Source organism: Triplophysa dalaica, chromosome 7, assembly GCF_015846415.1.
Source record: "Triplophysa dalaica isolate WHDGS20190420 chromosome 7, ASM1584641v1, whole genome shotgun sequence".
Lineage (NCBI taxonomy): Eukaryota > Metazoa > Chordata > Actinopteri > Cypriniformes > Nemacheilidae > Triplophysa > Triplophysa dalaica.
Window position 1 is genome coordinate 11,364,050 of NC_079548.1, and position 15,462 is coordinate 11,379,511.

Sequence of the window (15,462 nt, forward strand, 5' to 3'; positions counted from 1 at the left end):
TTCATAATTGTTCCCACTATCACAGGATTATGAAAGTTTCTGTCCCAGGATGACACTATCTTTTCTTTTCCTCATAGGCCCTGGCCTCTCCATCTCCTCCACTCCCATTCTTTTTCCTGTTAAATGGAAATACATCTCGACTATGCAAACAATTTTCAACCAGCTGAGACAAGCACAACAACTTAAACACACTTTGCTCATTTAGCTCATTTGTTCGTCTGACAGGAAGCTGTCTTCTTGCTCCAGGCTCCTCATAAAATTACAATGCCTATTTGTACTATTTAAAATAAAGATGGTATGACATAACTCCCACAGTTTCAGGCAAACACAGTATGGGCCTGAGTGTGATGCTTTTGAACGTACACAACTCGCTACAGCAAGGGGATAAAGTACTCCGTGTATGTTTAAGATGAAAAAGTAAAGCCTCCCACGAGGCTGTAATGTAGGACTTGAGGTCAATAGTTTACATGTTCCTGAGTGGGAGCAGGTCAGAGGTCATTCCTGCCTACTTAAGTTATATATAAAAGAACAATCAAACACATGTGCATGTGGTTGTAAGTCAATGCATGTCATACAGTATATAATTTAAATGAGTTGTATAATCTTGCCGTATTTTTTCTGAATGTAAATTAACTTTACATAATCAAATATTATTACTTCTGTAAGGAACAATAGCAATATGTAAAGTTGGTTGAATCAAACTGAAAATGTTCTGGGCAAACTCTTCGCCTGTCCACTCGGCCTTGCATGGACGCAGCGGGGTTGCGGCGATACATGTCCCCCCACCTGGGGAACCAGAACAGTTCATGATGCGTAACAGGATTCGATTAAAATGATCTGACTGACACAGGCAGATATGGAGGAGATGGGGATGGAGGTGGGTTTTAAGTGCGGCACGATTAAGCAGTTGATAAGGAGCAAAGAAAGGCAACTTAAATAGGACACAGTCTGGTATGTGTTGTATGAGTATTGGTTAGCGTTGATAAGCTGCACCTGATGTGATCAGCTGATGTAAGCTAGACTCATGTGACCTGCCAGAATTTTGAGTTGAATTTAATACACAGTAGTGAATTTATCCATTTCCTTTTATTTGAAGGATTCAGTCATTAATTTGGAATTGGAAGTTTGGAAGTGAGCTTTTTATTTCAGCCTTCTGCATTCATCTTCAGCTCCATAAAGTCTGTGTGTATGTGCCAGGCCGAGGTTTAGTGGATGGTGGGAGGAGTTTCTGTCCTTCAAACATGACAAAGCTGTTGAGGAGGTCAAAAGTTGTCAGGGGTGTTAGTGAAGTGTGCGTTTATCATTTTGAGGGGTGATATCCAGCTGATTTGTGCCTTCTTACGTATCAGCTGGAAGCTTTGTACTCGCTCCGCAGGTTGAGCTTGTTCAAGACCCGTGCGTACAGTCAACGGTTAGACAACAAATCCATCAATAAAATAGATGGGAATATATTGAGACAGAAATTATAGGAATTAACAGTGATATACTGCAGAGAGAAGCTAAGAATTTAGGCCTTGTAACGTCCTGCTTGCCACGAATGAGTGATCTCGAGCAGATTGTGAAAATGCAGAGTAGACTGACAGTGTTGGAGGCTTTGGCGCTTACTCACGGTGCAGTAATGTAATGTTTATCGCCTTTGAGTGTGTGCTTGTTTTTTACCCACGTTGCAATCAGCCGTGATGCAACAAGTTTCAACAGAGAACATCTTCCACTCCACACCCTCGGTATGCTGCAGTGTGTTGGACCCGGTCCATTTTGGTGTGTCTGCAGTCCTGCAGCAGTGAGATGAAATGTTATGCAATCCAACATGTCACTGCTCTTCTGATAGATCTGGATCATATACTAATACATTGATGTAACGTTCCTACGTGAAAATGTCGGGACACGCCCTGGGACACGCTCCCCTGGGTGTCAAAAACCCAGCAAAATGGCTGAGGAGAATAGGAGAAACAAAGAATCCGCACTTAAAACACGCAATTATTTGCTGAAATTACAAGCAGCTGGATTCGACGGTGATCCTTACGACTTCCCTACGACTTACAAAGGTATCAGGTGTTCCTGGACATGGAAATGTTGGGCGGAATTGCATTGGGCGGAATTGGATTTCCTGATATTGTAAGCAGTCATTTTGCTGAGTGTTTTGCCACCCATGGGGGCACGCTCCGGCATGCTCGCGTAGTGTTCACGTGGTAAAGTTATGACGATGTGGCTATTTCGTATGAAGTGGCACAATCTCTTCCATTTCTTTTTAGTACGACAGTTACATTTGGTGTGAGGCTTCAGTATTGCTTTCTTCCTAATCGTAGGGGATGTAACGATTCCCCGTGAGCCAGTTGAAAATCAATTATAATATGTGACGATTCAAGACCTATTAAATTAAAAATTTAACCGTGAGATCAGCATTGTGAGCTGATGAATCGATACATCCCTATCAATTGTACCATTTTTACTATTTACAACATACAAATTCATACAAATAAGCCACCTCATAATAGTTACGAATACCCGTGAGATCACGTTATAACATCACAGGTTAGAGATCAGTTGCTGTTTTTTTGGGGACAATTGTGGATGTTGTGTCTGTTCCCATAGCCAGCGATTTATCCATGAGTCACTGTGGCCTTCATCGTCATCGCTTCACATAGACGCTCACGCATCAAACGTTCATGTAGCAAGGCGTGCAAGAGTGCAACACACACACTATGAACAGCATGCAAAGTTCAAAGTGCATGTACGAACCCACACAATTAAAGCCAGTATTGCAGGCATAGGTCCTCTGTCTACTGCACACAGGGGAGAGCCGCAGTGTTTCACTTCAGAGCTCCAGTGTACTCGAGGGAGATGCACACTCGTTTTGTGGTGAGACAGCAGTGAAAGGTTTTAGTTAACTGCCAATATTAATCTTCCTCTTAACACCTCTTAACACAAATACCCAGAGCATGTGTCACACTCAATCAAAACACACACGCTGCCTACATATGCACATTTAATGTGAACACGGAAGAGAGAGGGTGGGGGGCGTTTGGAATTTGTACGCTGTTCCTCTGAGAATTTTTCTGGTTTAAGTGGAATGGCTAAGCGGGCACAGAGGCAGTCAGCTGAAGAATGGCTGCGGTTATTTGCATGGCTGTGCACGGCCGTTAGTCGGTCTGGGCTTGAGGTTTTGCACATCACTCTGGGACGTGAGCATTCATTGGGTGAAGGCCAAGCCCGCCTCACAACTCTATAAGAGAGTCAATGACAGAAATAAGATACATTGAGGCAGTCTGAGAGAAGGTCTGCAATATCCTGTCCTCAGTTTTTTCTTTCAAGAGACTCGGTGATTAATGGAGCTGATTGAGACTGATGAAGATATGTATTTGTTATCAAACAAACAAGCATATTTACGAGACACGCTTCAGCGGTTAGTTCTTCATTGAATGAAACAAATTGGATGCAATGAAAGTTGCCTACTGTTTTTTGTAAATGCTTCTACTCAATTGACATGCATTTTGTTTAGGAAGTACACATTTAGTGATTTTCGAAACATGCTCATGCACAAGACCAAATGTCATGTCTGCAGCTTTGTCTGTGCTCATGGAAACACATATGACTTGTGTTTTTTTTCTTAGTTTGCACCGTGATATTTACACTGTGATACCCAGTGGTGTAGTGATGAGAAGTTGGTATTTATGCCCCCATTTTTTAAGCGGCACAGCAAAGGATGAACACCTCGGTGTTACTCAGAAATGAGTGATGGCCTACAGGCTATATGAAGAGACAACCAGGGCAGTACGCAGGATTTTAGAAATACCAATGCCCCAAAAATGTTTGACTTCCTATATATATGAATTTTAAGTCATTTGGATGCAACTTGGATAACGATAGCTAACGTCTAACCATGTCTGTCTTTTCATGATTATCAGCATCAGTAAAAAAGTAAAATCACGGATTTTTATACAAATATTACACAATCTAAGAGTATTTGGGTTTGAAATTACATAAATGTAAACGAGTGATAACAGAATCTCCAGTTTTGATTGAACTATCCCTTTTTTGAGTAATAACATAGACATCAAATAAAAAACGTTGCACAAACTTGTTTTTCTTTTATTTAAAACGGGTAACATTTAAAGAATATAGAAACAGAAATAAAGAATTAGAATTCATTTAGAAGTTATGACGTATCTGCAAACATTTTAGCGGTTTTGACCACAACCTAAGCACACTTGAGTAAGCCAAGCTCTTTAGCATTACATTTAGACATTTAGCAGACGCTTTTATCCAAAGCGACTTACAAAGAGTTTAGGAGCAATAAGAGATATGTCATACAGGAGCCATAATACATTAAGTGCCAATACAAAGTAACTGGTTTCAAGGTTTCAACAAAAGCTAGATCACAACCTGTTGAGATAAAGAGTTAGTGTTTTTACAGAAGTATTCACAGAAGAGATGGGTTTTAAGTAGTTTTTTAAATGTTGTGAGAGATGTGGTTGAACGGACAGAGTTAGGAAGAATGTTCCACCAGGAAGGAGTTGTGAATGAGAACGAGAGGGAGAGCGATTTACTGCCCTTATGGGAAGGCAATACAAGACGCCGCTGGTTTGCACTAGTGAACTAGTGAAGGTCTGGTCATGTTTTTGACTTGTCACACTGACATTACAGTACCTGAAAAGTGTGATTGCTTTGTGCGTTTGTAGTTTACATGACTGGATTTTACATTCGGAAGTTAACCATGTTGACGTGGGTCAAGCGCTCCCACCTAAACGACACCACGGGCGTGCAAACTGTGGAAAGAGGAAGAAAGCAACGCAGCCAGTGTTTTGCATGCGTTTTAAGACGCGACATGTGACCTACCCCTGACATTTCTATCATAAAACATTTAGCTACTAACATTGCGCTCTTCCTCTTTCATAGTTAATCTGACCTCGAGCTGGGCTCTGTCAAAAGCAACTCCCGTCTTCTTTGATTTGAAATGAAAGATCAGATGTGAGATCAGTCATAGGCATTTTCTAAAGTATTGACAGCAGTTCATTCAGTTTGTCCTGTTGTTCATGACTTTTATGACACACCAAAATTACAGAGGGTATTGGCCGTGTACCCGTGCATACCCTGCCCTAAACAAGTTGATACACGCAATGTCGACTGATAAAGAAGGGGCTATACGCCGTATGCGTGTATACCCTCGACTACACCAATGATGATATCTTGTCCATCATATTTCTGATCAAGATTCCTCTGTGTAAAACTGCTGGTTTATTTAAATCTGGAGTTTGTTCTTGTAAGGCGAGACAAATATTATATGTCCTGGGGACACGGTGTCCCCTGTGGGAGTTGTGGCCCCATTATTAAAGTCTCCAGGGGAGCGGAATATCCTAAAATAGTTTGCTTCTTCTTTATTAACCTCCTCCATCGTTTCCAACCCTCGGACTGACAGCAGCCCCCTACCCTTCCCTTTTTCTTCCTCCCATGTTCACACACATCATTACATCACTACACATCATTACCATCTCATCATTACCGCTTGTCTTTGTCTGAACACCCTCATCCCTTTCTTCTATCTTTGGGGACTGTCTGTTTTATACAAGTGTAGTAACCTGCAGGGCTTCTATAGAACAAAGGGTCACCTCTGTACCTGTTCATCCCTGGTCATTCTGCTGTAGCTCGTCTCATCTCTCCATCCAGACTTCTGTCTGTCCTAATGGTAGCTTTCACAGTGTCATAGGAGTCTCCGGTTTGCTTCGTCTAAGGTTGCTAATTACAGGAAATCCCATTTATATTGTTTTTAATCTACTGATGTGTTTTTGAAACTGATGGCATGTCTGTTGGCAGTCCGAGTGTGGTTTAAGTGCTCCGCTGTTTGCATGATGAGGGGTCTGTTTGTGAGTCCATGCGATCGCTTTTTAATCGTCTTGGTCGATTGTGAGGTTCACCCACCCTTTTCTTTAAAAAAACTATCTTGAGAATTCATTCATATAACAATGCATGATTTTATGGTTGAGGGATGTTTGCAAACTTGCCACAAGTGGATTAAATCGTGTGACATATGGGTTGACAAATATAGCGTATTATTGTGTGACTGCAAATATTTGATATAATTTTATATTATTCTTATTTATATATTCATATAATATAAAATAGCACAAGAGATTTATCTTCGTATTTACATTTAAGGTATATTTTCTCAACTACCCATGTACAATACTACACCATACAATTTAATATAACTTGGATTTTACAGAACTTTTTGTTTTCAGATGTTTTTGTTTTGATGATGGGTTGTATTTTGTACTGATTAGCATAACACTACATTATTGTAATCATTTTACTACCATGCTCTAGACCAATACAATTACTTTTGCTGTGCTTGCACATCTTAAACATTCTCCTGTTTCATGGGAAAAGTAGAGGTTCAATTAAATTTCAAATTAACTCACTATTTCCATATATTTGGCATGGATTTACAGGGAGAAATCTGGACAAGAGTTTGAAACACTGTTTACAAAAAAATACACATATCAATTCATTGATAATATTTACATTTTTAAGTGAATTGTGTTTTCTCTGTGTATATGTGAATGTCTCATTTCACACTCCCTCACCTTTGCATATTATCTTTAATAAACAGGCAATGTTTCTGGCAGCCATTTGGCCTAGTCTCTCTCTCTCTCTGTGATGTGTTCCCCTCTGAGATTGATTCTTTGCTTATTTCTCTTTAATGTCATTTAAGTGTTTCTGTGGGCGCTTTTTTCCTTCTGCCAAAAGCCGCATCAGAAGCTGATGAGAAATCAACAACAATAAAAAAAGAAAGGAGCAATTTCTACAAGTAGCCATAGTGAGGTCCTTGCTACATGATGCGGGTGCTTACTTTAGCCCTTTGGGGGAGTTCTCCACTCTAATGATTAAAGCAGAGCTTTTTACAATATTACACATCCAAGTTCAAAGTGTGGCCAACGCTGTGGCGAATGCTTGAGTCTAATAGCACATTCATATTGAAATGTCTGTTTGCTCCCATTGAAAGTTTGGATGAAACAAATTGGCCACATATTACATTTTATGCCACAACCTTTTTCCGGTGGAGTGCATTTTGAGAAGTGCACAGGGATGCAAGTATGTGTTTGTGTTAAGAAGATCACCGTTAGATAAAGCACAAGTTCGAAAAAAGCCCCTTTTCCCCTGTGGCATGTGCCATAAAGACAGGAAATAAAGATAAGCGTTGAAAGATGAGAGGGGAGATGAAGGCAGAGAGAGAGAATTGTGATGGAGCAGAAGTAGGAGCAGAAGGTATGAGCACACCGGAAAAATTGCCTGCTAAAAGGTTGACCAAGCCGGAGGAAAAGGAGTTGAGAGTAAATTGAAAAAGAAATGGTCCATAAAGGTGAGGAGATGAGGCTTGTACAGATTTAGGAGAGAAGCTCACTCCAGCTAACAGACCTGAGGAGGTTGCAGTGAAAAACTCACAGTGTTTCACTATTTTCTCACGCAGTTTATCTTAACTGACTGACTTCTAGTGAAATTAGTGTGATTCATTAATGACCTGCCATGGTGACTGTAATAACAACCAATTCAGTTGGTGTGAACTAGAGTTGCATTTTTCTGCACGATTTGTGATGTGTTCCCATTGGTTTTTGCAGGCATCATTATTACTATTGCACATGCTCAATGTATCAAACCTTAATATGTTGTAATCCATTGTTTCCACATGCATAAAAATATTTAAATATTATGCAGTGCTAGTACTTTTCTGAACAATTAGACTGGCTATTTTCTCACAGCAAGTGGTAAATAAAGATTACAAGATTAGTTTTGTTTACAAGGTTTTGAAAAGGTTGTGAAAAAATCCCATAGACTTGCATTAAAAGAGAACCCTAGCCATCTATGGATCAGTTTATCATTATAAAGTAGGGCCTAGCATCTTGCTGGTGAAGGGCAAAACTTGTTAAAATGGCATAACAAAATGTTGAAGTTTAGGTGTGTTAGTTGTTTTATTGATGCTTGTTCTATTAAATGTTGACCTTAACCTTTTCATCATCACGTGGTTCGAGCGGATCAGTATCATGGTGATCCTGCTAAACTGCGTCACTCTGGGGATGTACCAGCCCTGCGAGAACATCGACTGCACCTCAGAACGCTGTCAGATTCTACAGGTCAGTGTGGACATTCTAAAATACTAGCTTTGTACAGTATATATAAAGTTTATACCTATTATATACACTACCCGTCAAATGTTTAGGATCACTTGAAAAAAAATCTCATGCTATAAAAAATCCTGAAGGTGTGTGTTTCAATGTTTGAAATCACTTTTATAGACAAAAATATAAATGTGCCAACATATATATATATATATATATATTTTTATATATATTTTGGACCAAATAATAAATAAAAAGCAGTCAATTTGAGTCCACAATAGCTCGAGATTCCTTCAGTACTGTATGTAAAGCTTCACAGGTTGATAGCTCAAGAGGCTGGATGATAAAATGAGCATATGATTCCAGTCAAAGGGTGGCTTCTTCAAAGATGCTAAAATATAACAGAGTTCATTTATTTTGGAAGCTTATAGTCACAACATAATTCCCACAGTTATTGTCCCCATGTTATTTCGTGGTTTTGATGGTTAATGTTATTCTAAACTGTGGACAAATATGAATATAGAGTGATCCTAGACTTTTGAACGGCAGTGTATACATGTGTTTGTGCGATTGGGAGCATCATCAAGTCTAGAAAATCTTATGGACCTCTTCAGAAAATATAAACAATGTTGGTCCAAACATTTTAACCAAATACAACCAACAGAACATTTATATCCGAATCAAAATGTTAACAGATATATTTGATTTAATTATATATTTAAGATTTAAAGATAAAATAAATAAATAAAATGACACCGGAAGTGGTTCTGGACAAGTGTTTACATCTTCCGATGACAAAAAATATGATACAGTAGATTTTGGTATACGGTACTCCGGTTTTGTATTTATAATGCTAAAATGAATGATTTAGACTACTGAAATTATGTTATTGATGCTACATTTAATTATTTTGGATTTCAATCTTTGACATGACAAAGATACAAAATGTTCTATTTTCACACAATGCATTGAACATGTTCTTTACATCATATAGAAGTGAGTTACTGTTTTATCCCACAAATTTTATCCCACAAAAGTTTTCACTGGCTGGATTACATATATGTCTATTATAATTTTTTTGCAATTCTGCTTTCTATTTGGCAAAACGAGATCCCTTAAGATGCAACATAATGAATTCAAAATCTGTCGAAACCATGGCTCTTATGCCAAAAAAACGCTGCCTCTTTGGGCAGTTCACTAGATTTTAGAACAGAGCTCCATCTGTCTCACTCTCCTCTCAGATATGTAAAGCTAACCTGATGCACAATAAAAATGTCCAGGAACGTGATGTTTCCTAAAATGCTAATTTGTCATTTGATGAGAATTGACGGTTCAGCCATAGATTCCTGGCCAGTCGTGTCTCTGCACACAGACGTTCTTTTTATTAATTTCCCCCCTCTGGTCTCTCTCTGGGTAATGAGACTCTAACTTTTGGAGAGGTTGATGAAGCGGACAGAACTCGAGGGGATTGTGTTGACAGAGGAATGGCCTTTAAATGTTCATGTCGCCTTTTGGGAGCTTTTGGGACTTGTGTCCTCTTAACTGTCTATCTAGAGGCCCTGCTGCGTTTATTAGCTTGCCTGGAACGTCTGGCTCACGTACACGATGGTCATGTAGAAAGAATTATTACAGTAGACACTGTTCCAGTTCATCAAACAGCTCTCATAAGCGATATAACTTGAATATGAATGGCCTCCATTAAAACACTTTTGCGGAAGAGATGCTCTGATATCACTTACAATACTGTACATTTTTCTTTTTTTAATAAATTTATTCACTATAATCTGTCTCTGTGTCTCATAAATAAAACACGACTCTTGTGGGCTGCCCCGTGCCACAACCCGTCAATATGAGATGATTTTGAACAGCTGTATGCTGCTGTTGTTGAACATTGTCATCAGGGATGATTGCAGTTTGGTGATTTCGATGGGAATGTTAGCGGGGGGAATTCAGAAAGGATGGATCGCAAAACGTCTTCTAACAGTGCTGTTTATTTGCATAATGTTTGTCTTGCAGTGCGTTGATCCAGAATCTGATGGCAATCCGAAACAAAGCTTCAAAATATGTGCTGAACAAAATTTATGAAAGCGTACACATCTCCTAATTGACATTTCATTTGCCACCTGTTCTCTACAGGTGATAATAACGGAGTAGTGTTAATTGGGCCAGTTCTGCCTGATAACAATAAGCATAGAAAATAATTTACAACATATAAAAGCAAATCGTTATTTTGAATATATAACTCATTTTAGTACATTCAGCATTTGGCTGAACATTATGTTTTCGGTCAATATAGTGTTATCTTTTATAGTGAATGTTTCCGTCTGTATCAGATAAATAAACCTGCCCAAAACACATGCATATACAGTATTTATTATATATTCCCTACTGCTTTAAAGTTTGTCTCTAATATGTTGTGGCCAAAAAAATAAAATTGTGCAAACTTGTATTTTTAATATTTCTTGAATATGTTTAATGTTTTTAATATTGTTACGTATAAAATATTTTTGATATCTTTAACATTTTTTATATTTTTAACACAGTTATTTTTTAAATGAATGACTTGGGCTGAATAATGGCGTTATTAATGATGGCAGCAAATTAGAGGCCAGCACAGGAACTGCTTCAATACTGTTTCTAGTAAAGCGTTCCAGTGTAGGACCAAAGATGCTGGGTAGAGATTTCAGTTGAAAGATGACTAAGATGTCAGATTGTTCTCCATGGATCGCCACCTTGTTGTGGTGGAGAACCTTGTGTGTTCCAATGAGCCTGAGAGCAATGCCGTCGGGAGCTTAAGCTCCTGGTAGGGTCACCCATGGCGGTAAGGTCGAGGGGGAGGTTCCAGACAAAGTGCGATCCAAATACCTCAATGGCGGATGTGTGCGGAGGATGCCAATGGATAATGTCACAACGACACTGAAGGCCGATGAAGGTTGCAACAGAGGGTGGTCTCCAGTCGTTGTGGATTTCCATGCCATTGGAACCAGGCCCCCCTCTGCCAAGGACCGTGTGGTGGCTGCAGGTGCATCAGTCTCCCCACGTTAAAAGATATCACACGCAGGCGTCCTCCCAAAGGGGAACCCATCCACTTTACATCACGGATAAAAAGTCCTGTGGCGACCAGGAAGTGGCGACGGGGGCAGGACAGTGTAGTCTGGGAGTTCCCAGCCACAACCTGGCACACAGGCGGTGGGTGTAAGAAGGTCGCTAAGCTCTTGGATTGAGGCAGAAAGAGCTTTTCGGCAGCTGCACCCATGACTGAACAGCCCTATTTAGGATCCACTCTGCTCACCCCAGTAGGGGATGGGGTTAGAAAAGGTGCCCAAAAAATTGCCTGCCTCGAAAACTCGCGTCCAGAGGGAACACTAATATGCATCACCCCACAAATGGCCACTGCTATTAGTGCTTACGCTCCAACACTTGATGCACAGGATGAAGTAAAGGAGACCTTCTATGCTGACCTTGACAAAACTCCATCCAAAGTCCCCAAGGAGGACAAGATCATTTTACTTAAGGATTTCAATGCCAGAGTGAATCATCATTTATGGAGCGGCACACTAGGGAAAGAAGGGGTTGGAAACACAAACTCCAATGGCACACTATTGCTGACAAAATGCTCAGAACACAACCTGGTCATCACCAACACACTCTTTCGCCAAAAGAACACATTCAAAATATCATGGATGCCTCCTCGCTCTTAACTATGGCACCTCATATACTACGTCATCGTCCTTACCAAAGACGTGATGCTCTGAATACCAGAGCAATGACCAGTGCAGACGAATGCTGGACTGACCACCGCCTTATTCGCTTCCTCATGTCTATCCACCTGATGCGGAAAAGAAGGATGCAGAAAAGAAAGAGCCGGCCAGACCTTAACATCGAGCGATTGTGTGAGCCCAGCTACCAACAACAGCTCCAGTCGGCCCTCAGTGCAGACCTGCCCAAGGAGTATCCAACTGATGCAGAAAAAACAGTCACAAGTGGTGGACAAAAAGGGCTCTGGAGATCGAGCAGCTTGCTGATTCTTGAGATACCAGAGGATTCTTTGATGCCACAAGATCGGTATATGTCCCTAGATACCGTTGTCTAACCCCCCTTTAATCTAAAGATGGGCTCACGCTGCTGAAAGATAAGGAAGCAATAGCAAACAGGTGGAAAGAGCATAACAAGGATCTTCTGAACAGGGACACCACTCCTGAGAGGAGGCCCTCGAAAAACTCCCTCAACAGCCTATAAATGAGAGCATGGGGGAACCACCCAGCCTGAAAGAGGTGCAGGATGCTAGGAAGATGAAGAACAACAAGGCTGCTGTTCCGGACGGCATTCCAGCAGAAGTCCTAAAGGAAGGCGTCCCTGATCTCCTTAAACACATCCATGCCCTGCTTTACAAAATATGGGAACAAGAAAAAATCCCTGCACAACTTAAGGATGCCTGGTTGTCTCCATCTTTAAGAAAGGAGACAAGGCAGACTGCGGGAACTACCGTGGCATTTCTCTCCTGTCCACCACAGGGAAAGTCCTGGCCAACAGACATTTTGGTTGCCTTCAAAAAAGCATACAAACAGCTGGGTCTAGCCATCAACATAATAAAAGACTCAAATCCTCTATCAGTCACCACCAAACAATACTCCTGTCCTGCCCCCAAATATCGCTATTGATAACATCAAATAGGAAAATGTGGATCGTTTCCAATATCTGGGCAGCCCCCTATCATCAAAAGCCAACATTGACGATGAAATACACCACTGCCTCAGCTGTGCTAGTGGGGCCTTTTCAATGCTCAGGAAAAGGGTTTTTGAGAACCGCGACCTTCTGGCAAAGACCACAATCCTGTTCTACAAAACTGTAATGCTGCCCACTCTACTGTATGGATCAGAGGCCTGGACCACATACAGTAGGCACTTAAAGGCGCTAGAGGCATGTCACCAGAGATGCCTCAGGAAAATCCTCAGGATAAGTTGGGAGGATAGGCGCACCAACACTGGTATCCCCACCATCACTGCTACCATTGCTCAACACCAGCTCAGATGGACCGGACATGTTGTCTGTATGCATGACTTTCGCCTTCCAAAACATGTCCTCTACTCCCAGCTTGCTGAAGGAAAACGTGCCCCAGGAGGCCAAAAGAAGAGGTATAAGGACAACATTAAAACAAACATAAAAAAGTTCCATATAGAGCTTAAGACTTGGGAGGACATGACAAAAAATAGGACGACATGGAGAATCCTTGTCCATGAGGGTGCTGCACTATATAATGAAGAGCTCCACCACGCTGCAGAGCACAAACGCAGACTCAGAAAGGAGAGAGCATCCATCAAAAAGGTCCAGTTCAAACCCACCACCACCTTCACCTGCCCACACTGCACAATAATAATTGGGTCTAGAACCTCTATGCTCATCTGAAGACCCACAAGGACCAAGAAGGAGGACAGTCATACTCGACCACAAGTGACCGCCGATGATATCAAGTGTTTGATTTATTGTGGAATTTGTTTAGCAACAACACCACTTACATAGTTACATTTGTGATATTCCATAATTATGTTGTGTTTACTACTATGCAAAAAAATAAAGTTTTGAGAGGTAGTGTGATGTACTGTTGTTGAACATACAGTAGTTTGGTGGCTTTTCCCTAAAGCTTTGTGTAATGAAGGTGCAAATATTGAACGATTTAGTGTGTTTAAAATAGCTTATAGCTTAGTTTTAACAATGCAGAAATAATATAGGCACAGCACTCTAAATTATCTCACAGGCTTTAGTCCAAGAGATGATAAGTTATCAACATTTTCTCCAAATGACTGGGATCTCCGCCAAATAGAAGGAGTTTTATTGCAACTTCCAATCTGTTTCTACAATGCATGGCCCAATTAAGAGATAATGCTGACTGTGAGCTGAGCTCATATCTCAGGCTTACCTGTGTGAATATGGCATACAGCACGTTTAGAGCAGATCAAAAGTAGAGGAAAGCATTGTAGAGAAAACAGCCAAGATGGCATACGGTACGACATTCAGCTCTTGCTGAGAGCCGGTGGCTTCCTGTGTTGAGAATGTTTGGAGTTTTACTCTCTGTGTTAAGACAGCATCGAAGAGAGAAATGCAAAGGAAGAACTTCAGCGGTGCACCGATTTTACTCTTTCCCATTTATTTTGACTGTGACACCAAAAACGGAAAAATGCGTGGGCAGGAATGAGAGTCTTGTTTCCCTGCTTGCTGTGTGTGTACAGTCTCGTATAGAGAGCCATATGTCAGGTATGGCGTGTGGAAGAAGGTGCTTTAGAGGAAACGTTCTTTTGGAGCCGGGATGTTTGCATCCACTGGACCCATAGGGAAACTTAAGTGCTGCCCAGATTCAAACTCAGTTTCGTGGCTGCTGGCAGGAAGTTTTCCAATTTGGAACAACGGAAGAGCGGTCGACACACACAGACACTGTAGTGGGGAACGAAAACTGTATCAGCTCTACTTGGCAACTGCGGACATGCAAAGTAAGACTTAGAGGCAGTTCGTGGCACAGTGTTACAGACGTTTCATTCTCTGCATGTGTTTGTGGGACTTACGTGCAAGAAAATTCCACTTCTCGCATCTTTATAATTATCCCCCCAGGAGCATAACACAGCGCAGAAATGAAAAAAAAAACACAACCGACATAAGAGGAGAAACAAAGTAAGTGATGAGGGCGATCGCAGGCCGTATCTTAGTGGTCCATGTAATCAGTCACACAAACCCCAGCTATCAGTGCTGTCGTAATGAGATCGCAACGGGGGGCTTTGAAAGCAGCAATCGCACGTCTGAGTGTTTGTAAGGAGCTAATTAACAACCCTCTTAAAATCTACTTGTCCACATTCTCAATTGTTTATGAAAGGAACACTTTCTATTAAATGCTTCATCTGTTCTGATGTAGAGACATTTCAGATGGAGTCAGTCTCCTAATTCCATGATAGGCCTCCCAGGGTCAGATGAGACGCAAGACAGAACGTCCCGTTGGGCTGCGTGTTCACTGGACTTTAAGACAATAATTCTCTACACAAGGGTTCTTATAAGAACTTTAATATCTTAGCCAATTCAGTTAGACTTCTCTCAGGAACTCATTAGCTCTTATTGGCAGTCAGATATTGTGTATTTGAAAAATAAGGCCGTGCCACACATTGCTAAGTATGTCTGTCACTGTATTTTTCCATTAGCAAATGTTATCGTGAGAGATTCCTCTTCTGGAGTATTAAGAGACCAGAGGTCCTCAATTAATGGAGTACTGCACCTGGACTGCCAATAATTTCTCATAAATTCATATGTACACACGTGTTCTCGAAAGTAAACACTTGTCATTTAACGTTTTTTTCTAAATAAAAGTTGC

The 15,462-nt window shown here is 40.8% G+C and overlaps 1 protein-coding gene across 2 annotated transcripts in view; it reads left to right on the forward strand.

Annotated features, from left to right (window-relative positions):
• Nucleotides 1-7,998: 7,998 nt before the first annotated feature.
• Nucleotides 7,999-15,462, forward strand: part of cacna1ia (calcium voltage-gated channel subunit alpha1 Ia) — a 77,606-nt gene continuing 70,142 nt past the window's right edge. The window contains exon 1 of one of the 2 annotated variants that reach the window (XM_056752974.1): nt 7,999-8,126. In XM_056752974.1, the coding sequence (XP_056608952.1) occupies nt 8,037-8,126 (90 nt within the window). In that variant the 5' untranslated portion in view covers nt 7,999-8,036. The remainder of the gene's footprint in view (nt 8,127-15,462) is intronic. The other variant, XM_056752975.1, reaches the window with a different exon arrangement.